Source organism: Melospiza georgiana, chromosome 6 (genome assembly GCF_028018845.1).
Source record: "Melospiza georgiana isolate bMelGeo1 chromosome 6, bMelGeo1.pri, whole genome shotgun sequence".
NCBI classification, from domain to species: domain Eukaryota; kingdom Metazoa; phylum Chordata; class Aves; order Passeriformes; family Passerellidae; genus Melospiza; species Melospiza georgiana.
Window position 1 is genome coordinate 7,099,697 of NC_080435.1, and position 27,342 is coordinate 7,127,038.

Consider the following 27,342-nt stretch of genomic DNA (forward strand, 5'->3'; position numbering starts at 1 on the left):
GGAGCTGGCAACACTGGGTAGCCTTAACTGGTACAGTGAAAACAGACAAGCAGCACACATTTTAGACATGCAAGTGTTGACATCAGCATCAACACACCACCCTGGCACACCATCGCTGACATCCCAGCTACTGCCTGACACTGATGGCTTTAGCCCCAGCCCTCTCTGTTCTACTCCTAATTCTTGCATCCCAGCCAAAAGCTTACTAACAGGCAAACTGCAGTCCTTAGGAAAAAGTGGTGAACTGAATATGGATCAAGAGGAGTGCAGTGGTCCTAACCAGACTATTGCTCATCAAGTTAGCAATCCACATCCATCGAAATGATCATCAGCAGGCTTCTGCTGAGTGTTATCACTTGCCCCAGGATAAACTTAGCCAGCAATTCCTAAAGTGGCTCCTGCTTGGCACCCTTGGAAATCCTAGGCAGACTGCTCATCATGACAGGAAGATGGTAATGTGGAAGAACATCCCTCTTCAGAAGAACCAAATCTACACTACTTCATTTTTGTTTTAAATCTGTTTCCAGCCCAAGGCTCCTGCAGCCTAATATTTCTTCAGGGTTACTCACACAGGGGGCATTTCATACTTTCTTTGCTTCCTTGCAGCATGATTGTGGTTGGCAGCATAGACAGCCTTACTTGTTTCTTGCAGATGTGTCACTGCTGCTGCCACTTGACGAACATGTCTGGATCTGAGATTACATTTTGATTTTTATTGAAATACAAAAAGTGCAAACTGTGAAATACAAGATTGGTGCAGATTAAAAGAAAATAAACAGTGTGAACTGTGAAAATCCAGGCGTGCACCTGATGAACATTAACAAAGAAGGCAGGGAACACCAGCAACAAAAGCAAAGCAGAAGTTTTTGCACAGGAGCCCCTGTGCATAAAAAAGGAAACTGGGACCAAACTGGCCTCAGCTCTCTCATGTTAGCACACAAGGCATCTGGATGGGCCCCGACCCCCTGCACTGCCCAGAAGCTCTGGTGTCAGTTCACAGCTTGGGCCAGGGAGTGATCAGAGGCCATTAAGACAGCAGGAGGTTTAGCAGAGGGGAATGTTCTAGATGCTAAAAAGCAGGTTGATGCAGAACAAGTACCCCCACAGGAAGAAATGGCTAATAGCTAACCTGAAAGGTAAGCCAGGAAAGAGACCCTTGGGCAGCTCTATAGCAGGAGAAAACCGACACAGACCAGCACCTTAATTGTATACCACCCTGACCTATACAAGGCAGAGAAGCCCTGCCTAGCCAGCACCCTGCCCATGTGAGAAGGGAATTTAACCTCATGGCCTTGGCAGGAGCAGGCTCTGGTCACCACCCACCTGACACAGGCTGCAGGCAGGCCCGGGCCAGTTCTTCGCTCAGATCACTGGAGGAATATTTCAATACAAGGCATTCAGGAGAAAAGACTGCAAAAGCAACCCTGGTTACTATGCCTGCTCCAGGGCTCTCAGCAGCTCCAGCACAAGGAGCAGCAGAGGAAAGGGGATATTTACAGTGGGTCCCTTCCAGGATTTGCAAGCACTTTCCTACCATGAGCAGTAGTAGTTCCCTGAACACTCTCTGCAAGCACTGAACTGGAACAGGCTTTTATCCCTGCCAGCAGGGGATGAACAAGCCTCTATTTTGCTAAAAAGGAAATGTCATTTCAAGAATTCACTAAAAAAAAAAAACCAACCCAAATCCCAAAAAACACCCTAAAATAAACCGACAAAGTCCAGCCATAACTCAGACACTTGCAGTATTCCCCACTTTCCCCCTGGACAGGAGCTACTCCAGCACTGCTCCTCTGGCTACTGGGCAGGGAACAGTCCTTGCTGCTCTGCAAGGCCAGAACATGCCACTTCCCTAGAGAGTGCACAGGGCCAGGCCTCATGCACACAGGCACTTGCATTCCAGGCTGCCGAGCTTGGGCGTTTGTCCCAGAAGTTCAGTGGGTTTGCCTTTCCTCCACAGACATGAAGGTGAAGCCAGTGTCAGCTGCAGATACAGTCAGAGCACCAAGTCCCCTTCTCCCCCTACCAAAGGCTGCACAGGACAGGATGCCTGCAGGGAAAAAGGAGCTGCGCTAGGCTCCCTCAGCCTCCATGGCCTTGCCCCTTAAACACTGGGGGAAGTACACCTCTCTCCACACTAGTCCACCCCAGATTACTCCTCCACAGCACATCCGCCCTGCTAACTCACTCTAGAAGAGATCACAAATGAATTAGGAGCAGATTAGCTCTCCCTCCAAAACATTTACTTAGTTACTGCTGTGAATTGTTCAGGATGAAGCAATTCATATCCTGGCCAAACAGGGAATGCTCCTACTCTTGGAAGAGGGAGGCTTGAAGAAGTCAGCAGCCTGGTAACCTCCACAGGGCAAAGTCTCCCAGTATCTAGAAAGGATCAGATCCAGTCCTGTCTTTGAACCTCTCTTGCTCCAGCCTTAGTAATGTTTACTTACTTGTTCACTGCTCCACCCACATGTTGGTGTGCCTCCTCCAAGGCAGCTGGCTGGACCTGCACTGCCTTGCAGAGCTGCCTATGTTTGCACCCATCCCCATTCCAGAGTTTAGCAAAAAGAGCAATCTCCTTAATTCCTGCAGCAGATGCCATTTACTTTGACTATGCCAGGGGCACTGACCCCTGGTCAGTGTTTAAAGGCAGGCTAAAATATTATGAAAAAGCAAATTCTCTTTAGCATCCAGTAGCTTTAAAAAAACAGTTCTGCTTGGTCCAAAAGATTTGTCCCTGAGGCCAGATGCAGCAAGGAGGTCTGGCCCAGGCACACGATACAAAGATAAATCACACCAGTGAAGTAAGGCTAGAAGCTCCCTCCTTTAACTCTGAAAGACCCAGGCTGAGGAGAAGGATCTCTTTTAGCTCAGGTAATGGGAATGAGGCAACCCAAACCCAACAGAGATGCTGTGACAGTGTCGCAGCTGCTCCAGGGAGGTGCCAGGACCACCCCACTCTGAGCCTGCCTTGCAGAGAACATGACCTCTCCAGCTGTGCCCAGGGCATACAGCATGCACCTGACCAGATGGCAGGGTGGAAGGTATGAACCCAGGAGGAGACACAGCAAAAGCCCTTGGCATGGAATTGCTGCTCCCTCACAGCTTTGGCACGAGTGCTCAGCACCTGGTCAGAAATTTGTAATCCAGGCCTGCTGCACTCCATGGTGAAGGACAGCCCCAGTCCCCAGACCTTCCCTCAAGGCCATGCTCTCTGTTACACTGCGCTGGGGAAAAGTTATGCTCAAAAAGTAAAAACTAGTCAAGGCAGTCTGTGCCAGTCAGCAGAGATACATGTGCCAGAAGAGGCCTACTGCTGCCAGGACAGATGGGAATCTTCATGGTGTTCAGCAGCTCAGTGCCACCAGGGCACTTGCTCCTGACATTCAGACCATTTCACCAGTGGTCAAAGGGTCACAGCTAGCCTGCATGCACAGCCAAGCTTGGCATGACCCTTCCCAGTCAGGCTGGAAGTGCTGCTGGAAGGACAAACACACCTGAGCTGGATAACTACAGGAGGCAAGTCACCCACTACAGTCCAGCAAACACTGAATAGTACCTGGAGTGGGTGACACCAGAGGGACTGGGCTTGGGCTAAACTGAGCTTCACTGTTTTGGAGTCTGACAGATAACAACAGCACATTGCCATGAGCCTGTCCTTCACCTGCCTGCCAAAAGCAGGGGGTCTAGAGTGGTGGTTACAAGTGCAGGACACGCTGCTACCTGAAGCACAAGGGCTGCTGCTCCCTTCCCTGCTTTAGGTGCCCCTGGGGAAAGGCAGAATGCATGCTCAGTGCTGAGAAATGGCACTCACAGTAAGAATGTCTCCATCACAAACCCCAGCAACCCTGCCCTAGCCCAAACAGCCCAGCTGAGGCAAGGAGGGGTGAGCTGGGGCTATTGGGAGCTTGAACAAAAAGATCTGTGCTGAGGAAGGGACCAGGAGGGCAGAAAAACTGCACATAAGGGAAGGAGGAAAGGAAGGCAGGTCATCTGATAGGGCAGAAGAGTGGTGATGAGCCCCGGAGAAGCTGCGCAGGTGGGTTAGGACTCCAGTCTCAGCAGCTGGGAGACCAGCTCCCCTGCCCATCCAGAGCTGCAGGTCTCCTGCTCACTTACTTGCACACTTTCACCATCATCTCCACAGCCCTCACTCTGCTCATCACCCAGAAGATCAATGGTCCCTTTGTACTGGAGACAGCTTGGTCACAGCTCCAAGACAAAGAAGGGGAAGGTGGGCACAGTGTGCAGGTGTGGGCTGGCCTGGGTTCAGGCCTCTGCAGCCTCAAACAGCTCCTTCTGGTGGTCCAACAGGAATTTGGTAAAGGTATTAATGGGATTGATGGCTTTTAGAGTGATGGCCACATCTTTGGCCCAGAGCAGATTTGGGCCAAACACAACTGCCAGGTTGGTGTTTGTCATCTTGTTTCTGTCGCTGTGAGCAGAGACCTATGTGGGAAGGAAAGAGACGACTGTGAATCCTACAGAATAGCACAGCAGCTGCCTACCCTCCCCAAAGCCAGAGACAGAGAAAATAAGGGGAGAAAAGCTGACCAAGCTATATCATAACAACAGGATCAAGAGCACTGGCAGATAATATCTCTACAAGTCCAAATCACCACTCATGATCTGCCCTCTTGCTTGAATGGCGTTGCAGTGGCTTTCTTGGCAGCAGGAAGTACTGCCAAGAAAATCTGAGACCCCTCTTCTACTCAGCTACTTTGTAGTTCTACCTCCAGCCTGGGGAGCTTCCAGTCTCCCTGGTATAGACCACACAGGCTGTGTGCCTGCACCTTTAGGCTGCCTGTGCCTCTCAGTGTTATGACAAGTAAATGCTTAGGCTGGTGCCCACCTGCACCAGAAAGGCTGTCAGCAAACGGAGCACTTGGTAGTTTTCTTCTGGCAAATCCTGGAGCGTTTTGCGAACAACATCCACACGTTTCATCTCCTCCACACCTAAAAATCAAGAGAGACAGGACAATCCTCAGCACCTGTCCTGATGAAGGCCATGCTGGCAGTCACAAGTTATCCCATGAATGTCTCCACAAAGACATCTTTGCCCTTAGCCAGTGAAACTTTCAGGGAGTAGCACTTGTTACAACTCACTCTGGAAGCTGACAACATGGCTGTAGAGGCCAAAAGTAAGGAGGGGCTCAGGTAGCTCCCTCAAGAAGGTCTTGAGAATCACAGCAGGGAGGTGGACATCTTCATACTCCTGGAAATCTACAGGCACACCTGAGAAAGTAGAGCAGAGACTCAGTGCTCACTGGGCAAAGCAGCACCTCCTCCAGACAAAGGACAGGACATGATGGTCAGAGCCCAAAACTAAGGAAGAGGTATTTTAAAAAACACAGAATCCCAAAGTACCACATCTTCTAGCAAAGTGGGAAAATATGTCCCAAAATCATATACAAACCAGTGCTGAATCCAGCATTACATCTTTAGAAGTCATCAAATCAAACATGACTAAGTTCCATCCTGGTCATCTTAAGTCCCTTCAGTATAACCAGAATAAGATGGTGTATCTCACCCCAAGAAACAGGGAAACTTTCAGGAAAAAAAAAAGAATAGTTAAGGGAATACAAGTGGGAAGGAATATGCTTTCCACACAGCAGAAATACCAAACACTTCTCCCTTGCAATTCAGGTCATACCCCAAGATGAGGCCTCACCTGCAGACCTATCAAAGAAGGAGAGGATCCATGATGGACTAGTCCCTACACAGCTGCAGTTGCACAGTAGTAATTAGGGAATGAGAGGGGCTCTGATGTGTTTGGGCACTTACCCATATTGTATTTTTGCTGGACCTCTCTGACAACCTGTGTATTTGCTGATCTCCGGAAAATCCCCTCTGTATTAAGAGCTGTGAAGTGACAGCAGATGGAGAAGAAAACAATCAGCCATGTGAGAGTCTCTAAAAATGCTGGCCTTTGCAATTATAAATCCATGCTGTGGGGCATTCAGACAGATATCAACAAGTCCCTTTTTTAGAGTGCAACAATTTTTTCTGCTTCCACTATCTGACAAAGGATACAAGGGGCATTTGGATACTTCTACACAAGTAGGAACGTGGACTCCTGAAAGAAGGAGGTTTCCTAAACCCTCCACAATCTCACTTGAAGGCTAACTCACCTAGTTCAGGCTTTACACCCTACTCTAGACTGCTGTTCTTCTTTATCTTAACACAGTCTTGATGGGAGCTTGGACAGAACAGAGGTCACTGATCTGGGACTGCAGCTTCCCCAAACACTTACCATGCTCCCGCAAGTGAGCAATGGTGTCTCTGACCACCAGAGGAACAGGAGACTGGTCAGGGCTCTTCTCCCTGAGACTGCACCAAGAAACAACAGGTTACACACAACTGGTACACAGGACTGGTCCTGCCTTACATGCAGCCTCCAACTCTTGAATTTACCCACACAAGCTGTACTACATATGATCTTGCTATCCCCATCCCTGGCTCAGCCATTATTCCAGCCTTCTATCCTCTTCACCCATCATGTTACATCATTCACTGGAGCAACTATGAGTTCATTACTAGACCACAGGAACATTTTTCCATCCTCTGTAAAAATCTCTGTATATGCCAGGGCAAAGGGTTTCCCAGAAGGCAGGGATGCTAGTTATGAATCAGGTGAAAAGGGTTACACTTCCTTTTTCCTTCCCCATAGGAGCAAGGGCAGAAATAAGCTGACACATGAGAAAAAATAAATTTGGCCACCACATTCCTGTGACAGAAGATTTATCAACAAAATGGCCCTCAGGCAAAACCTCATGACACCAAGGTGCTCCCTGCCACCCTCACATTTGATTGCCCAGACCACTCGATAGCTGGGAGCTGTTGACCCCTCCCAAGGCTGCTAACAAGCTCAGGCAGCATGGCACCACAGCAAACACCATCTGGAAATGTTGCACTGAAGCTGGGGAATGTGTTCCCAGTCTGCCTCAGAGGATGTGTCTAGCTACACAGTACTGGCTCCTCCTCATTCCCCAGAGAGGCAAAACCACACTCAGCTAAAAATACCTTCAACAATTACTCAGTATCACCAGCCCTTGCCAGTGTCTGTTTGCCTTTGTCACTGTGCAGGAATGGGGAGTGGGGTTCACTACAAGGCTGAATAGAAGTGCTTTTAAAATAGAATTTATGATTTCAAAACCAACTAGGAAACAAATCTGCAGTGCTGCTCAAAGCAGCATAGTCCTAAAGAGAACCCTGTCAGCCTCCTACAGACATCTTTTGCTCAAGAGAAAGTTTCCAGTGCCATAAAGCCGTCCCCACGGCTCTTATTTTGCTCCTCCCTTAGTGACCCTAAGTTGCAAAAATAATCTAACCCCGGGATCAAGAGGGTGGAACTGAAATTACTTAGTCAGGATCTGGACATGAGTACAGAGTTCCTCAGGAAAATGATTGAAGTTTTGTAGGAAGTCTGAACTGCAAGAAATTTCGCAGCCATTTTCTGCTGTTGTTCAGTAATAAGCACAGTGACCTCACACCAAGCAAGTCAGGGCAAAAGCAACACAGTCCAGAAATACTCACTGCTGTAGGGAGACTCCAAACTGCTGGTTTGGCAGCGGTGGGCGTTGGGGTGTTGGCTTCTGGGGCACTTGCAAAGGTTTCTGCAGGGATCTCAGGTATTCATCATACCTGCAGCAAAACACAGACTAGTAAAAAGGCACTCCACCTCCCAGAAAGTGCATGAACCCAGCACTGCACACCCACTGGTAGCAACACCAGGCTGGTACAGTCAATTACACCTATGCAAACCACCACAGGCAGCTTTGGAGCACAAGAACAAACATCTTGTTGCCAAAAAAAAAAAAAAAAAAAAAAAAAGCAGGGAGAAAAGGAGTATCTATCTGTAATCAAAAGGTGGAGTAGCTGAGTAACAGCATGGGCAGGAGGCCAGGACAGCATTGTGATGAGACAGATGCATATGTGGGTGTGGGACAGGGAAGCAATCTGGTAGGGCTGAAATTATGGGAACTTTGGGAAGCCCCAAAGACAAGCTGAGCAGTGCAGAATGAGCTAAGCAGGTGACCAGACAACAGCAGATGCACACAATGAGCTCCAGGTCAGTGTCAAGGTCAGCATCTTGCAGGAAGTCCCCAGAGGGTGAGTGGGAGATGCAGGACTGGTGCCTCATTGCAGGAGGATTTTTAACTCAAAGACAGAACTGAGGACTGGGGCCAAGGACACACAGGAAGGACTACAGAGAGAAACCAGTCTTGAAGGCAACTTGTCAGCACACCCTGCAAAACCTGAGTGGAAGAAGCTCTTCCTTCCCTTGCCCAAAAGGTCCCCTCTCACAGAACCCTAAGCAGGGGGGGAGACAGACAGTATTCTCACTTTAGCACTTGGCTTGGGATCCCCAACTGTTCCAGCTTCACATACTCCTCCAGCTCACTAAGGTAATTCACATAAAAAATCTTTCGTCCAAATTTAAAGCTGAAAAACAAAAGAAAGGTAGATATGTGAGGAATTGGGAAATCCAGTAACAGAACTGAATTCCTACAGAAAAGGAGTGCAGAGGGCTGCAAGAAACATCAGTGAGGCAAAGGGTAGTTATGGCTGAGCAGCAGAGATGTCACCCACATCACCCTTCCACTCCATCTATTTTACCAGGAGATGCAAAGACTTTCCAAGGTACATTAGAAGCCCTAGCAGGCTCCCTCAAATGGTGGATTTCTCCTTTCTTTGTTCAGCAGTAGGCTTGAGAAGGTTTTACTCCCAATTATTTCATGGAGGTATTATTTCAGTATCACAATAAATTAAATATTTGAGTTCCAGAGCCTGCAACTTTTTACTTCTACCTGGCTGGAAAGAAAAGGAGTAGCACAGAGCTGCAAACTCTGTAGGTTCCTAAATACCTACTCTGTAGGTATTTCTGGTGTGTGAGTATTTCTGAGCTCAGAAGTGGGAGGAGACAGAAAAAGGTGAGAGACTCCAGGATAGGCTTGGCAGCCTGGGCTCAGCTTGTGCCCCTCTGAGAAGGCCCCATTGTTCCCCTGCAATGTGAACATGCAGGTGAGCCTCCAACAGTATTTCCTTCGTACCTGATCAGAGGCTTGAAGAGTATCAGCAGGGTCTTGATGAACATGGTTGGGTGCACGATATACAAGGCTTTGATGTTCTTCTTGTATCTGTCAAGAGAAGCCCAGTAATGACAAGCTGCACTTTAAGCAGAGGAACCAACCTTTCCACAAGATAAGGCACTCTGGTTGCTTCATGCCTTTTGCACTGAGCCTCACCACACCCCAGCACCCATGGCCTCTGCTCTCCCATGCTCTGTAGCTGTGTCAGGCCACTCAGCAGCCTAAGGGCATGCTACCCTGTATTCCAATTTTCATCTAAAATCAGTGAGTAGCCTCCTCAGGAACCTACAATTATACTGTGGGGCTGACACACTTGCACCAGGTCCTGCATTTGCTGCTTGCCTGTTGGCCTAAAGCATGTAACTACAGAAGGAGCTGTTTAACCTATGTTTCAGTCTGTGTTAAACAACAATCCACCTCCTCAAGCAGAGGAATAAGTGACAGTAAATTATGATCACCAAGCTACACAGGAGGGCTGGGGAAGATTCTCTATGTTAGGCTAGAGAACAGCACAGGACTTCCTTGCTTGCTGCAGCATTACTCACTTGCGATCAAATTCCCTGTAGGCATCCCGCAACCAGCTCAGGGATGGCTTGTTCTCACTGGTCAGGCCATGGTGCAGGTACACCAGAGTGTAGTCACTCTCCACATACTGGTCCAGTGTGAATTTCAGGTACCTGAGAAGAAAGAACTGAGGAACTCAATTTGTGCTCTGCTAACAGAGAGCCTATTCCTCCCTTTGGGACTCTTTTTGTGTGCCATAACAGAGGATTTGCAACTCCAGCAATGGAGGTAAGCACTTGGGATGACATGTCCAGCTAAAGAAGCTACTGCAGATGGATCTGTCCCCAGGAATCCAGTAGCTGAGAATTAGGTCAGATTTAAGAAATTAACATCAGCCTACTAAGATTCTACTTACCCCAGCAGTTTTATGTGATCTAGTTGATGACTTGGGGGCATCCGGCAAGCACTGAACAAAATGACTTTTCTTCCATATTTGTCATCACCTGCAGATAAAATGCAAGAGATTACAGGGAGGTAAGGACTTCATTGTGGTATTGGCAGCAAGGGGTAAAGAAAGAATGAGAAACCACCATAACAAGGCACAGCTGCCAGGAAAGCTAAATCTGATTTTCAGCAGTTATCATGGGCCTAGTGTGGAAGCAGAAACCTGAACGCCAAGGGCCTGGCAAGTCAACAATGAGAATCAAGAACAGATTCCCTGCTCCAGCCCTGAAAGGAGATGAAGGACTGGAAACCAGAATGCCTCTGGGCACATAGGGATGGAGGCAAGTACAGAGCCGAGTGCTCAGAGCATTAATCCTGCAAAGCTGTGCCTGGGCATTGCTCCTGATACACACATGTCCAGGGGGGCACAGGGAAAACTGCCCTTCACTGGCAAAACAACTCCTTCCATCCTGCACACAGTCCCAGACTAACTTCTAATAGTCTGGTGCATCTGTTTTTTGCTTCACCTGGAGTTTAGTTCTGCACACAGAACACAGGCCATTTCATACCCTGGAAACCAAGAAATTCCTAGAAAAAGAGCAGTTCCAGATAAGAACTCTTCTGGATGAGTTCCAGATAATTTCTCATCTTTCCAAAGGAAAGCCTCTTCTACAGATGGGCCAAGTAGGGCTGCTGGATTCTCCAGAAGGATTGCAGAATAAGTTCTTCACCGCTTCCTAGATTTTCCATCCACAGAGAGATTTTTCCAGCCTGAGACAGAAGGAGCTGCAAAGTGCAGCACGACAAAGCATTCTTTGTAAAAGCCATGCAGAAAACAGTCCCCATCACACTGGAGCCAAATAACCCATAAAGCACCGTCATGTCATGGAGGACACTCCCAGGCACCACTTGAGGCTTCAGAGACAACAAGCCAAGTTTTCCCCAAAGCAAGTCTTCAACCATCAGTGGACTTCTGCCAGCAGAGATCTCAGCCCCATGAACAAAGCCCAAGCAGACACGCATGGCCAAGCATAGCAGACATGCTGGGGAATAGAGAGATTTGCATAAGTGAGAACCAGGTCACAAATCCTGCAGACATACAGAGTTTGAGGAAAAGTCTGATTCTCTCCCAGACACAACACCCAATCCATTTCCACAAAGATGACTTCTTTTTTGCAGCATTGGAGATGAAATGGTTCCTTTAGTATTAAGGGTAAAAGTCTTCCCACCTTTTTAGCTACTCACCCTGCTCTGAAACCTGTTTTCTTGTCAAGCAGAGAGTGCAACAGTGAATGGGGCTATTGAGGCTATAGTCAACAATACCCTCCTTACTCCCATATGGTAAAGCATCTCACACAGACCATAGCACAGAAAAGCAGCAAGGATCACTCACTACTTATGCAGGACTGACCTGCAATACATCATTCCTCTTGAAATATATCCTTTTCCCAGCATGGATTTACAATATTCATGCAGCCATTTTCTCGGCTTTGCACAGGCTCTGGCGCTCAACTGTCACTTGGCTACGCTTGCCACGCAGCAGCTGGGGTCTCAGAACAGCAAACCTGATATTTCTGGGAATGCTGCCTGTTAGTACCAGAGGACCACTTGGTGCTGCAAATGGCAGCCAGAGAATTCATACACACCAGCAATGACATTAAGATGCCCCTGGCCCCTTTTTGCCCCCATCTTGCCAGAACAGATTCTCTTGCTACTTTGCTCATTTCTATTTTCACCTTGCAAGTCCCATTTTCAAGTCACCAGACAACACAGAACTTAGTGATGCACACAAGGCAGAAGTTGTACCCAAGCTAAGGACACTGAGGCAGTACTAGGAAGGGGCCAGCAGAGGGGTGGCACAGGCCATCACACTGACACACACATGCGGAGATACGGGCAGGGGAGGGCGCACGACCCGGAATGCAGGACTAGCAGAGTGATGCAAGGCTCGTCTGGAACAACCAGGTACAGCCACAGCCAGGCCACAAGACCAACATTACACTGCATATCCCATGGCAGCCCACTCTGTGCCTACCCCAGAGTTTCTTGGTAGCTCACTGTGAGCTTTAGGGACAGGTCTAATGTAAATGAGTTGTCTAAAAGACTAAGTGCAGGTTACAAAGTCCTGGGCAAGAAACATGGCATATTGTGATCCTTCCCATTGGTCTTGAGCAACTCATATGTCTCTATCTGAAGGACAAAGGCCTGTATAAAGCACCAAGAGGATGCAGCACTTGAGAATCGGTTGAGTTTTATACTCATGAAAGAGAATGGTCAGAAAGACAACAGATCTTTGCAGATCATACGTAGCTCTATGCTAAATTCAGAACAGATGATATCTTCAGTGAGCTGAGGCTGCATTTCACACCAGAGTGGATGGTCTGAGGGCCAGATGCAGACTTCAAGTTTAATCACACACACAGACCTCTGTGGTGTGCAGTGCAGTACCATGTTTGTGCCATGCTGTGGGTGGCCATACGCTCAGCTCAGCTTCTGGGCACTGATTATCAGACCTGACAAGCCACAATCCCAGAACGACATACCTTAAATAGCTTTCTCTGAAATTATATAAAAGCCTACAGCAAGGCCTATGCAAAGTGTACAGTCTTGTTCCTTACATAGTCTGGGATTGCTGGTAAAGAATAAACAGACAATCCATGACTCTTCCAAAGGGGAGATGGCATGTTTCTCCTGGACAATTTCCAGGGCCAAGTATATCAAAAGATAATCTACAGTGCCCTGGATGACTGAAAAAGGAGTGGCCTGTTTTGCCTTCCAAATCAGAATGAATTTATGCATGAGACCTAGAAAGGAACCAGCATGCCCTTTTCTGAGTTCTGGGTTCTGCTCCAGTTTCATCACACTGAACTCAGCCTGTCAACACAGAGATTTTCAAAATGATCAACTGCCAATCTTGTTTCCACCTGACATATATCTGATCAGTCTCCTTGCTCCAGACATGACAAAATCAAAAATTCAGCATCAAAGCTGAACAATCAGTTGCTCCAATTTATAAACAAGAACCTAAAGCCCATTCCATACATTCTTGTTGGAGGAAACTACCTTCAGGTGGCCCCTCTGCCTCCTACAGAACAGATTCTTATCAGGTTTGATCTTTCACAGATGCTCCATCCCTTGTACTATTTGCTTTCCTGTCGGCAGCATTAATCTTATGTATCTAGGTTTTCACCCCCTGTTTGCAATTGCAAATAGCTGAAGTTTCCACTGAACACAACTACAGATCATGAAGTAAACACTTGGCTTCTCAGCCTGCCTCCTACCTCTCCCAGATGAGGAATGCTCAATAGTGAACAACAAATGAATAACAAATTATATACCATCAGTACTCAAAGAACACCCCAACTTAAAAAATATTTGCAAGTACACTGGAATTAAACTACCTCCCTGAAGGATGTGATTCAGATTATTTTGCTTTTAACAACAAAGAGCAAGACAGTAGCCAATATCTAAAGCCAGACAAGACAGCTGCTCATCTAAAGAGATATACAGTTGTAGCACTGACTGACATAAGCTCCTGAATATTTTTATGGCACTTTTAAGGCCTGAACTGCATTTTTCTTCTCGCTCAAAAAGCAGCATTTCCAGGGCACTTCTAAGACAGGGGCAAGGAAAATCACTGCTGTGTGTCCAAGCCATGAGTGCAAAGCCAAACTTCTAAAAGGGCTGAAATTAAAATACTGAGGCAAATGTTTCAGATTAAAACCTGCAGCAATACAAATGTATCACAGCAGAAATTCACATCAAGACAGCAATAATGTCCCAAGATAGGGCAATTAATGAATCTGCACAGCCAAAAAATACACAAATCTGCACATGGAAAATACATACTTGGCATGCAAATCCTGTTATTTATTATTTCTAGGTAAATAGAAATATATTCATTTCATATCCTGAAATACATCCTGTAGCATTTATGTCATGATTTGAGGCAGCCTAGCTGCAGTCTAGAGACTGCTCATTCCTACCTTCACCAGGTCACCTCAGTTAGGTGCCTCTCTTGTTGAAAGATTCATATGGGAATATCCTAATACTTTGATACTTGGACAATGCAGATGGATAAAACTTGCCACCAAAAGCTAGTGCTACTGCTAAAACAGCAAAGTTAACAGACTTGAGGGCCAAGGAAAGAGCACCACTACAGAACACTGGAATATTACTACACAAGTTTCACAAAGCTTAGCATGTTTAATCAGAGCCACTGTGAGTAAAAACCTGTCAAATGTAATTTCATTTCAATTAGCTGCACTAAGCTTGTGGCACAGCTGGGAAATGTTTAAGCATAGTACGTTTTAGTTGCCTATTGAATTCCCAAGTGGATTTAGCCCTGAAGGAAAAGAAGGTAGGGAGTTCAAAGCAGAAGCATTTTAATACATTATTTCATCCACCTTGATATTCCCAATATCCAAACGCTGCCAGAATCAGAAAGCCTTATGAAGTGAATTTAGCTTTAACTGATACAAAAATATACTAGAGGGTCATATTAAAGAATGCAGTATGGGAGGATGTCTGAGAGCACAGAAAAAGGGGAAGAAGACTCCACATAACGAGGAAATGAGAATCAGCATTTCCATGGATTGTGTGAAGGTCTTAGCAGTAAGAATTTCACACCAATAGAAGTTTTCATGTACATTGAGAAGCATGAAAGCCCCAGCAGCCAAATTACTGAGACTTAGGACTGAAGTCCGGAGAGTATCAACAAATGCTCAGCAAGCCCAGGGAACTCAAGCCCAACTTTGGGCAAACAAGTTACCAGAACACAACATCTCTGCAGCCAAATGGAGAAGAAATAGATAACAGTTGCTTTCAGATGGAGAATCCAGTTTAAGTGCCAGCTGCTTAGCACGTGAGTGCAGCAGTAGATCATGTGAAAGAATAGGAAGCAATCCTAGAATGAACTTCCAAACCACATACGATAACAGGATGAACTGGAGTTCAAACTGAACTGGTCCAAGCAGGCCACCACCATGACAGGACAGGAACAGGATTTACATTGAGACCCATGAGCCCCGAAGTGCCCAAAGTAAAGCCCACACACCAAATTTGGCTCAGATGATTCTGCTGTGTCTGAGGCAGAGGTGCAGCCTTCAGACATCAATTTTGTGCAGTCTTTGGATTCCTGAAAAATTGCCAGTACAGCCTAAGGCTGAGCAAAGTTTGGGCTCCCCTGAGACAGTCCAGCTACAGGCCATGGTCATGCTAAAGGAATACCATGATCTACAGAACCAAATGTTAGCGCCACAAAAAATCTACCTACCTGGTTGGGCCCCATCAAGTGCACCCTGGTCTGGAGGAACAGAAAAAAAGTTATAGCAAGCCAAGCTTTGCATCCTTTCCCAGGAAGTAATCATGAGGTTAAAGTCTGAGAACCTAGCCAGATTGCCACCGGGACGCATTTAGCAGCTGTCTTGCAGGATTCAACCTCCTTCCATTTCATCTTCCCCCCATGCTCCTCTGCAAAAAGCAGCCTTATCTAACAATTAGAGGCAATAACAGCAAGCCTTGATTCCCAAATCTTTTTGAATTTGCAACTAACTCTGTATAATCAAATTTCTTGCCCTTATTGTTAGACTTCCTCTGCCACCAAAATGGTAACTGCTGTAACCCACTTTTAAAAGGGTTAATTGCAATTAATTCTGAAGTCCTCTGAACAACTTCAGAAGTGTACAGAGAATGGCATCATACCATATGAATAACACATCCCACACCCATAACTTTTTTTCATGATTAGTAGATTCTGAGTAAAAAAACTGAACAGCCAATTAGAATTTTAAAAAGGTTCCTATAGTTTATGAAGGCATTTATTATCACACCTAGCTCCTTTCCATCACTCTCACAGCTATATACTCAGCAGACTCACATGGGCCTATCAAGACAGGAGCCTTTGCAGAGCAGAGCTCTAGGAAGAAATTCTCCATTCCCTTATAAACTTAAAATTCCTTAGATACTCTTCCTTCCCTTGACCTTGCATATCAAAATATGGTGCACAAGCTGGGCTTGCTTTGAGTCTATAGACTCAATTCTATAGAGGCAATTAATATTTTTTATCATACAAAATATTCTTAAAGACATGAACAAACAAACAGTTAAAAGCTGGAAACTACATCCAAAAGCAGCAGAAATGCAGGCAGTCTGTGCTGATGGAGCCAGTAACAATGTACCATGCCTGAAAAGTACCCTTGTTACCCTTTGCTGAGTCCATTAGCCACCAAAGACACCCTGCAAAACATCTTCAACACAAGTTTTGTCTGCCACTTCTACCTTTGCCTGCTTAGAGAAACAACAGCTACTGGTGCTCCAAGATTGATGCTACCTACCCATGTCAATCACCAACACCTACAGCAAATCATCAGCACCAGTTACAGCTTTGGCACCTGCAGTCATGTTTGTTGGGTAGGTCTGGAACCAGATTCACCAGTGAAAATAGATTTACTGCTGGAATTGCAGCTTCAATCCAGTAACACAAAAGAAGGTACACTCACAGCTCTCCACCTTGTTTTCCCACTTCAGTTACAGGTCTCACACGTATTGGCATCACAGCTTTTCTGTGAAGGCAGCCCCACAGATTGACAATTAATGGTGTGAGGCAGCAGATTTCCCACACAACCTAGCAGAAACATGCTTTGAGCTCCAACAAAGTTTTGAAATCACTGGGCAGGGATTACATAGCTGGAGTATATAGTGACAGTCACTTTCCTGACCAATGATACACTATCTTCTACCCTCCATGGCAGTGAGGAATTCATATGCCAATATATGTTAGGCCTCTGATTTCTTATCCCAAAAGAAAGCAAGGCAATTACTGTGTAAAATGGGAATGCTGATGAACCTCATAGCCATAGTTTTGCATATTGACCACAAAGAAGAGACCAGTATTTCAGACTGGGCAGCAGAATGAGGATGGAACACCTTGCCAGAGCTGACAAGAGCTCTGCTCTTCCCACACAGCCACAGGTTTCCAGTATGAACTGCCATTTCCAGAAACCTGCTTTAGACTATTATTAACTACCTGCCTCAGTTTTGCAATTCAGCTTCTGCTAAAATTCAAGGCCAAGACTATGTCACATCTGCCTCAACCCCCAAGAGGATGGAAGCAGCACCTTTGCCATGTAAGAACTGGCAGGAGAACACAGAAACTCTCAACATAACAGAAACTTGGGATAGTTCCTTAACAGCTCTCAACCAGGAGCTTGTTTCCTCCAAATTCTATGTGACATGAGCAAGGGAAAAAAACAAGTGGGCTGTGCAATGAAATCAAGCAGAAGTGGACTGTGCAATGAAATCAAGCCTCCTCTCAGCTTCAGGCCACATGTAAAGAGGAATTTCACTGCTACAGCGCTCACAAAAAGAGGCGCTCAGAATGAAGAAGAACGAAACCACACAGAGACCTCTCCAGAGCCTGTGTAAAACACTCCATAAACACACACTTTAAGGCAGATCTGAAAGGAACAGCACAACACCAACATCTTCCTTCAGAAAAGCATCAAGTCCCAGAACGAAAAGAATGTTTCCTTAAACCAAAATATTGTGATTCCTAATACTCCAGTTCTGAGAACTCCCTCAGGACTGTGGCCCGGATGCCTTTTGCTGTCATCTTTGTGCAACACATGGGACAGCAGTGACATGCCTGCTCCTTTCCCATGGACAGCCTCTTCCCACAAGATCCTAGTCCCCAGAAGAGACAGGAGCAATAGGGCACAAAGGAGAGTCTCCATAAAACCACTGCGCTATTTTTAAGTGAGAAACAAACCCCAAAAACTTATTTTCTGAACAAATTCTGCATAAAGTTTTTCAGTACTTTCCTCTCTTAGGTCAGATAGCCAGACATTTCAAATGAAGCACGCCTTGGACTGAATTAAGGCCAGCTAGAAAATGAGTGTGCTAACTTTTTAACATCAAAACTGGGCTTTTATTAAGTTATTAACTCAATGCACACATCCAGAAAGAAGCAATTACTTTCTGACCACACAGGATAACACTGGGATCATAAAGTTCAGCCTGAGGATGGGAACCAGCCTTCTGCTTTTGTCTCAAAATAGCACCATCATCACAGAACATATTTCAGGGCAGGCAGGAACAGAGTTAGCCACAAACTTTCTGCTCTGAACTGCAGAACAGGGCAGGACATGGGACAGAAAGCTAATGAATCAACAGAGTGGACAAAACTATCCTTGATCAGCTGCCATTTGCTAATATTTACAAGAGATCTAGGGTAATTTTGGTTCAGGCTCAGCATAGCCAGTGTTCATTGCACCTGGAGCTGCTGACAAACACAATTTGTCAGCAGAGCCACATCTGAACAGTTTCATATTAATCCTCCAGTGAGATTTTTATTCTCCTGGCTACCTCTAATGGGATTTTTCCAGACTGTCCCAGATTGATTGCATCCAACAACAATCCAGAGAAGACTACCCTGTCCAATACTCTGAACAGTTAAAATTCTCAATTACTGACCAAAAAAAAAAATTACCAGCTTCCCCAGAACCAAGATTACAAGTCAGATCCCTTTGATCCACTTCCTAAATTCTCCTTTCAGGAGATGAGAAACCAGCAAGTCTCAAACCTACATGGCAGCAAATCCTCTCTCTGGAGCTGTGCTCTAAGTTCTTCCAGTGCCAAGAAAGGCATCACAGCACATGCCATGTGTGGGACCATCACATGCTTCCAGACACATCAGCTACCCGTGAAAACTGGCCAGCAAGAGGCAAGAACAGAAGCTTCTCTGAGCTGTTTCTGCACTATACAGACACTGCAGGGACACGGAGCTCACTAGGAATACAAATTTAAACCACAACAGGGAAGAGTTCAGAATGCAGGCACAGCTCCCAGTCAGCCATCATCCCACCCCGGAATCTTTTCAGGAAGCTGGCTAATTCTTCATTTGCTACCCTAGACTGTGTCAAATGGCCAAATGGCTCCGTTCCAACAGCCACTGACACACACCTCCACTGGAGCCATACTCCATTCAGAGAGCTTGTCAAAGAAAAAGTCATGTTACCTTGGAACAGAAATACCTCAGAAAGAGTGGTGTTTATCCCAGGAGGCAGCAGACAAAGTATATCCTTGGTTTGGGCTGACATTCCAGTCATATCAATGTCTCTGATCTAAACTCTGCTAAGCACTTTGTCTGAAACTTAGCCTAAAGCAACAACTGTTATCGTTTAACTCACCCTTTCCCACAGTCCTCAAATACCTGTGCCATTCACATTCCAAATATTCTGGCTATTACTACTGAAATGGTGGAGCCCACACATCTGTCCCTTTCCAGTTCCAGCAGCAGAGACCAGGGTGCAGACCTCTATAACTGGCAGCCCTGAAACTCCAGCCCCATGGAAAAGAAGCTTAGCAAAACATTTGCAAATGAAAACACTTCTGGCAAACCTATAAGGCATAACAGCCCAAATGTCAAACACCTGGCTTGTCAAACTGAGCAGGAAAACAATAAACAACAAGGTTTTGAGTCTGCCGTTATAATTTTGTTCCACAAAAGATGGAACATGAGAGATCAGGAAAAAGAAAGCTCATTTGAGAAAACTGCCTAGAAAAGAATGATATCAAGACAGCTCTTACCAAAGTAAGTGCCAGAGACTCTTTTCGTTGTGGTCAAACTCTGCTGCAGAACAACCCTGAATCAGGAGGACTCCAGCTTGTGCCTCTGCTTCCTTGACAATTCACATGTGGGGCAGGGACCAAGTTACAGAGAGATGGCAGTAGGAGGGGTAGGAGGTGGCAGCAGGAGGGGTGGGAGGTGGCTATAGTCAAGCAGGAAGTATGAATCAAGTCACAACAAGTTGTAGAAGTGCTTCTTTTAAAAAAAAAAAAAACAAGGAATACAAGACAAACTGGCCTTACCCTTCACTCAGGCTCACCACAGCAACCTAAAGAATCCTCCAAAACTCTTTCTCACAGAGGTCCCCAGCAGTATATCACCAAGGGTTAGCATAAATAAAATAATATGGACAAGAAAACACAAGGAAAATCCAAATGCTTGTGACCCTGAATGATCAGGTCTTTCCTTGCAGTGGAACACAGGCCTATTCCCCCTACTTCAGATTTCTGTACATGTTATTTCTGAACAGGATGGCAAGATACAAGTGATTCCACCTACTGTGGATTACTCAGTCAGCTGAGGACCTTATAGCTGTATTGCTTAACTACATAACTTCTGTGGCATTATCAAGCAAAAACCACTTTTGTGTTCAGGATGTAGTAAAGAGCCATATCTAAAACAATTCAGCAAAATCAACTGAGTCCTGACAATAATATAATCAAGTCAGCAAGAGCCAAGAAGCAACCCAAGTTTAGCTGAAGTCAATGGAAAATTACACATATCACAAACATTCAAGAAGTTTGGTGTTCTTTCTGTGCCACCTGTCATTGCCACTTGGTCTTGGCAAACAACAGATGTCCCCAGAGCCCTATTAGAAAAGTCCTTCCTCAGCCCAGCTGCAAAGACATCAAAGGAGAAAACAGGAAGGTTCCTACCTGCTACTTCCACAATGTGGTGCCTGGCAATGTCATAGTAGGGATGATCCCACTGCAGGTGAGTGACAGGCTCAGGGGAGCCTTTGGAGTCATCTGAACAAAGTACAAGAAACAAGCAATCAGAAGAAGGGATCTGGAGCACATTGGAGAGTACAGAAAGATAGAAGTATAAGAAAAAATGGCACTTCTACATGGGACTAATGTATGCAACTATACACCTTGAAAACCCACTTTTGAAATTCTGAGTGGACATGGAATTCTGAGCAATGACTTCAGAAGAGTCCTCTCAGTCCTATGAGATCCATATGTGTCCCTCAGAATGTACACTCCCTCAAACAAATGTTCAAATATGTCACAAATATTCACAAAGACAAAACCCAAGGACATGGTCATGGCTTTTTAGGGAAAGGAGGATCTTAACATAGTCCCTTGATGGATGGTCATACTATTTATCCTTGAGCTAATTTTCCTGACCTCTCTGTTCATAGTTCACAGCACAGGATTTCAGAGCAACAACTCAGATCTCCAGCCCCACCTCCCAGATGGAAGTTTGAGACCATTCCAGTCCAGAAGGCCAAACTTTCCTGCAAGAGACCATAATGGAGCATACTCAAAGATTTACAGCACATCTATTCTGTCAGCACCAAAATGCAGCCAGGCACAGGGCTGAGAAGAGCATATTTACAGCAGCTGGCGCTGCACTTTTTAGTGCTGTTCAATACTGAGGCTGATTCACTTGGGTGTGGTGCAAGTTTAATGCATCTATAAAGCTTTTAAATGGAGCTGGGGCTCTCTGTTTATGTAGATAAGACCACAATGCTGCAAGACAAACAACTGCTTTTTGGCCAAAACCCAGATCCCAAACAAGCAGGAAACTTACCTGATTTGGGAAAAGCAGGGACTTCATCTGATGGCCAGTTCTTATCATCTATGGAGGGGGCCAGTTTGAGCTGGCTGAGGGACTGGTTGGTATCATCCAAGTTCAGGTCATCCTGAAGATCTGTGAGCGGGTCTGCAGCCATGGTCCCCCAACACCGCAGTTTATTTCGCTGTGTCTAAACACGGACTGCAGAGACTGTTAGGTGAGACACAGAGATCACAAATCTACCTCCCCACAGAGACACTTCCTCTTCTCACCCATTTCCCCCCAATACTCCCTCATTCTTACTTATCCAGAGATTGTGTCCCCTCCCCCTTAATACAAGCAGGAACTCCTCCTCCTCGCCAGAGGCACAACATATCAGATTCTTTCATGCCAATTGCTATCAAAAGCCATCAAGGGCTGTACCAACCCTCTCAAGGAATCTCTGCTTGACCACAGCTCTGGGCACAACAGTTTTTCTCTCCTGAAACAGAAGCAGCACCAGGACTCTGCAGAAGGCGACAGGCTGCACCAGCCCCTGCCTGATACACTCCCTGCATGGCTCTGAGCTCCCCCTCCCTCCGAAGGGCTGGCACAAAGCCCGGCTGTTTCCACAGTTGGCCCAGTACTGGAAGCTTTCCCAAGAATCACCCCCCTCCTTCTCCCCATAATGGAGAACCAGAGCTCTCAACAACACTGAAGTGCGTGCTTCAGTGTGCTGCGATCTGAACAGAGAAGTGAACAGCTCCTTATAACAGGAATTTTTTAGGCGGAGCTAGTAAAACAGGGAGAACAATACACATAGAATCCTCATCTCCTTTCAGCATCACCCAGTAAATCCTTTCTCCTACATAATAGCTAGAAGCAAGGAATCACTTCTTTCATTTAAAGCCATACTGCCTGAATGAGTATTTTTCACCAAGCATGCAATAAGCAGACCAAAGAATTAAGAGTGTCTGAGAAACAGACAGCTCAGTGCGTTTGCTGTTGTTTGCAAATGTTTCTCACTCTCATCTGAAGCAGAAGATACATTAAAGCTGGGACTGAGCTAGCACAGCATACAGGACCTCCTAAGAGTACCAACTCTTAAGGACAATCCTTAAGAAGCTGCTGTTATCCTCTGAATTCAGTCTCCTGGAAGTAAGCAAGGAAACATTAAAAAGGACAACTATGTAGAGCTGGACTGCTCACACTGACCACGTGGACAGTAATTCAGTGGTCAGCAGGCAGCAAGCCAAGAGGAAGTGTAGAAAAATGAAGTGACACCTTGCATCAGCAAGAGTCTCTGCAGCACTGTTTCACAGCAATGCTTGTGCTTACTTTGCTTTATAAGGAGAGCAAAGGGTTCAAAGATGATCTGAGGAGGCACAACACCTTAGTGTGAAAAGTACATTCACAGTAAAGCTATTTCCTTTAGCAGAATGGAGAGGGGGACGATGTTTTGCATCTTCCATCCCTGGAGCTTGAATGTGTATATTTATGCAGAGAAAACAATGAAACAGTTACTCAGACTGAGCACAGAGGACAAAACCTGTGAGAGATTGAGCTCTGGAAGGTGTCACATCCATGCTCAGGTCTATACTTGCCACCAAGCTTGAGAATGCATTTTGAGAGCACAGGAAATTGGATATTCAGTGGTTTTCTTCTCCCTTTGGACCATTCCAAGCTTATTATTTACTTCCTATCCTCCTTTATCTGCTACTCACCAGTTTACAATCAGTTTTCACCTCTCCAGGGCTCCCAAAGGACTGAAAGCTATTGCTAATCAAATGCAATGCTTCCCGAAATACAAAAGACATGACATATACAGACAGCAGGTCCTCAAAACAACATATCAGACACACAGGGTCCCACCACTGCAGCCATGCAAAGATCCAAGCAAAATTATTTTCCCTGCCCTCTGGTCAGGGCTGCCAGAGCTGCCTGACCTCCTCTGATATCAACAGGACAAGGAGCAAAAAATCAGGCTCCCCAGCACTTTGAGCTCATGCTGGAACCACGCAGCAGTGGAGCCAGGGACCAGGACTCCCCACCCCTAGCAGCTGATCCGATTTCTATGGTAACAGCAGGCACTGACTCCTATGACTCAGCGAGCTTAAAGCATTTCCCACAGGAGCTCAGCAGCCCCAAAAGCCAGTGCTCTGTGCTGAGGAAGCATCCATGGCTCCCCAGGACAGCCTCTCAGCATTCACAGCTCTCAGGGACTTCCCAGCCCTAGTGGGGACAGAGGACCCACATTTCACTGCTGCCATCCACTGAGATGCCTTTCATGGGAGATTCTTGGGGATGCCCGGGAGCAACCACTTCCCCAAAGATGAGTCCTGAAACACCTGGAGACCAAATCCTCCCAGAGAGCAGTGATGGCACTGCCATAGGGCCAGCAAGTCACCAAGTGTCCCTACACTTGTCCCTACACTCACCACTCAGCGTCACAGTCAACTTGCAGCACTTGTCCAGAGACAGAAGAGCAGGTTATTAGACAGCACTGGGGGATTTCCCCTGAGGCATAAAATTTATCTTAGTGTGGCACCATGTGGAAGAAGGAAGTTGTTTGTTAGTAGGATCCACACCACAAAAAGAGCCCAGTGGATAGTGCTCTGGCCTCACCCCTTGGAAAAACAGACAAGGCTCTCCAGATACCTTCATGAAGTTTTCACAGCCAGCTCCATTCCTTGGCCGTAGGTTACTGCTCCATGGTGTTAATGGAAGCAGGATCCAGAGCAGAAGACCTCTTAGATTTCAGGTCCTTCTTGTGAACCATACTGTAGTACCCAGAGAGCCCCAGGAGATTTTGAAGATTTTTCTCCAGCCCTTTCCCAACATGCAAAAGGCAAAAGCACAGGATCTCACATCAGATAACCATACAGCAGTTTAGGACACGAAATGTTCTAAATGCTTGGGAACTAGGCTCTGAGAAGGAGAGAACTGGAGTTATCATGGAAAACACAAACTGAGGATCTTCATATAAGGATATACATTTCACTTTCCAATAGTGAAGCTGCATGAGACTCCTGTGTACTCAAAAATGATCCCTAAGGATCTATCTTTAAACAGAAAGTCCATATGTATCATGGTGATATAGCTGTTAAAATGAGTAAAGTGTTTGTTAAATCATTTCATGTTTTTTAACAATAAAAGAGCATTTCAACAGATTTAACTCAGTTTAAAAACTGCATCTGTTTTACATAAATGTCATGACAAGATGTAAGTGGTACACTCCATATAGCAAATAATAAGATAAGAAAAATTACATACCTAGATTTTGAAAAGCAAAAGTTGTAGCCAAAGATTTAAAACCTTAAGAATCACACATGGCAGCAGAAGCATTTACTTACTGCCAAGCTCTAAAGACCCAACTGTTACCTTTTTTTCCAATTATTTAAGTATGTTTTCTGCAACTGCACTACACCTGGACACTTGCTGTGTAATAAAAGTTAACTTTCCTAGATAAGAGAGACATGTGATGGAGAACAGCACACTCCACTAAAGGAGAGAACTCAAACCATACAGTATTCACAGAAATCCTGAACTGAAAATTCCTTATATAACATCCAGAATTTACCCAAGGAAGACCATTCACATTATACCCAGGAAATTGTGGTGGCTGCTGTTCATGAAAACTATTTTTTTCTGCAATTTCATTTCACTATTTTTCTATCACTTATTCCTAAGCTACACCTGCTTGGTAGTTTCCTTTTCCTGTTTTTCTTCGAGATGTACTATTAGTTCAGAAGTGAATTACACTTCAAAATATGTCCATGCATATATTACCACACCCTGGAGCTCTACATACAATAAAGAATTACAGAAGCCAAGTGACCTCTTCTTCCATGCAAGATGAACAAGCAATGGTCAGATGCAACACAGTCCTGGTTCCAGGATTATTTTTATGACTCTGTTGCCATCCACAACTCCCAGTTTCAGCCTATTTGCACAGATGTCTCTTTTTCTATACACATCAATCAAGGCCCTGCACTTTGCTACAGTGTTAAAAATAAGCACGTCGAAAGAAAAGGGAGCAGTTACTCAGCAGCAGACCTTCAGGGTACTCAGGTGCATGAATGAGGTCCAGAACCGAGAGTCACCCACAGAGCCCACCCCTTGTCTTCCCTCACATCAAGACTGATACCACCGAGAGCATCACTACCCTGGCACTACCCTGAAAGAACGTAGAGGTCAAGAGCCAGACCTTGTCCAGGCTCACCATGACCAGTAAACTCAGGACAGACACACTATTGCTCAGGGAAGCCTTTGGTCCTTCATTATTCCAACAACTTTTTAATTGAGCAGCATTCCTTCCCCAGTCACCTCAATCCGTTTATTGAAGGCCACCTCCGTGCCCGCTGGAAATCCACTCTAGCGAGGAGTCAACTTCCCCTTTGTTCTCTGCAGGGTCTGAGGGCAAAGTGCTGAACTCTCCAAGTGTCCTCTCCGGAGCTGCTGCACAAAGTACAGAAGCTGCTCTCAGTGCCGTGCAGGACCCACCCCGGACTCGTGTGAGAGGCAGCGAGGCACACACAGCCCTGCGCGGGCTGCAGCCCTCCTCCTCCTCATCACCCCCTCCACAACACATCTGTTCTCTCCCGTTCCCTTCGACTCATCTCCTGGGAGACCCCTGAGGGAACCTCAAGGTTGCTCATGAGACTCACGGACTTACTATTTACACTGTTAAAACAAAGGTCCCCTAGTACACGGCAATTGCCTGAAGGCAGGACAAGTACCAGCCCCTGCTGCTGGGCACCGGGATTAATGGCAGCCAGCCCCAGCGCCAGCCCCGCCGCAGCCGCCGAGGTCGGGAGCAGCCAGCAGCAGCCCCGGTGGCGCCGCTCCGGCGGTACCTGCACCGCCTGCCCCGGTCAGCGGTGACGAGGACACCGCGGGCGGCCGGCCCGGCTCTCCCCGCCCAGGCGCCCGCGGCGCTTCACCAGCCGCGCTCTTCCCGCCAGGCGCGCACCGCGGACGAACCGAGCCGCTCCCTCACAGGGCAACACCCGGGCGGAGCGCTCCGGGCCCAGCCCCGGCCCGTTCAGCCTCAGCCCCAGCCTCAGCCCCAGCCGCCGGCCCGCTCCCCCGCCCCTGCAGCACCAAGACAGGTCGCCGGGCCCCGCTGCTGCAGGCGGGGCCCGGCCGCGCTCCCCGGGCACCCCACGCCGCCCCGCCGGTGCCGGTACCTGCCGCCGCCACCGCCCGCCCGTCACCGCCGCCCGCCGGAAGCGCGGCCTCGCCGCTGGGGGATCCCGCCCCGCCCCGCCCGCTGCCGGCCGCCGTCCGGGCGCGTCCGCCGCTCCCTCGCAGCGTTCCGCCGGCACGGAGCGCCCGAGGCCGAGGAGGCGCGGGGGGCCCGGGCCACCCCCGCAGGCAGAGCCCCTCGTAGGTGCGTGCCGAGGCCCAGAGTGGGTGGGATGAGCGGCCCGGCCTTCCCGAGCGTTGGGTGTGCGCCCCGGCATGTGTGCGCCCTGCAGCCCCTGCGGGACGGCCGTCCGGACCGTGCAGCGCTCTTTGGAGCGGCCAGCCCAAAAAAGAGCGTGTCGCCGTGTTTTATGCCAGTCATGACGATACGTCGTAGAAATACTTGTCGTGAAACAATAGGAATGCTGCACAGGTACTGTCTTGTAGTGAGAAATTAGAGATTCGTCCCTCTTCCCCTGTTTAAAAGGGAAAAAGATCATAAAAGTAATGGTTCTCATGGCAGAGCCCCAGGATTACTGCATAGCAGAGTATCCATCTCCATTGTTCATCTTTCTCTTATCCAGCAGCAATCATGTCAACGTAACAGCCAGCCTTAATTCACCCATCATGCCTTTGTGTTTGTGCAGGGGATCCCGAGGTCTCCAAGGTGGTAGCTGATAAAACCACAGTCCTCAATGACCCTGTGTTAGCAGGCTGTCCACCAAATATTTTCACAGGCTGCAAGAAGCTTCCAAACATGAGCCATGACAA

The 27,342-nt window shown here is 46.8% G+C and overlaps 1 protein-coding gene across 7 annotated transcripts; it reads right to left on the reverse strand.

Moving 5' to 3' along the window:
- Window positions 1-693: 693 nt before the first annotated feature.
- On the reverse strand, window positions 694-26,633 carry ARHGAP1 (Rho GTPase activating protein 1). 7 transcript variants are annotated; one of them, XM_058025897.1, is made up of 16 exons: window positions 26,574-26,633; window positions 25,711-25,842; window positions 24,043-24,213; window positions 21,421-21,615; window positions 20,541-20,633; window positions 15,313-15,342; window positions 10,009-10,096; window positions 9,635-9,766; window positions 9,051-9,137; window positions 8,344-8,442; window positions 7,534-7,641; window positions 6,251-6,327; window positions 5,782-5,859; window positions 5,104-5,232; window positions 4,850-4,953; window positions 694-4,446 (listed from the first exon to the last, which is right to left on the reverse strand). In XM_058025897.1, exons 4-16 carry the CDS (start codon window positions 21,560-21,562, stop codon window positions 4,267-4,269), a joined length of 1,347 nt encoding a protein of 448 aa, XP_057881880.1. In that variant the 5' UTR covers window positions 21,563-21,615; window positions 24,043-24,213; window positions 25,711-25,842; window positions 26,574-26,633; the 3' UTR covers window positions 694-4,266. The 7 variants fall into 7 exon arrangements, with proteins under 7 accessions (XP_057881880.1, XP_057881885.1, XP_057881883.1 ...); XM_058025902.1 differs by lacking the exon at window positions 24,043-24,213 and having other exon boundaries at window positions 21,421-21,606; XM_058025900.1 differs by lacking the exon at window positions 24,043-24,213.
- Window positions 26,634-27,342: the final 709 nt, after the last annotated feature.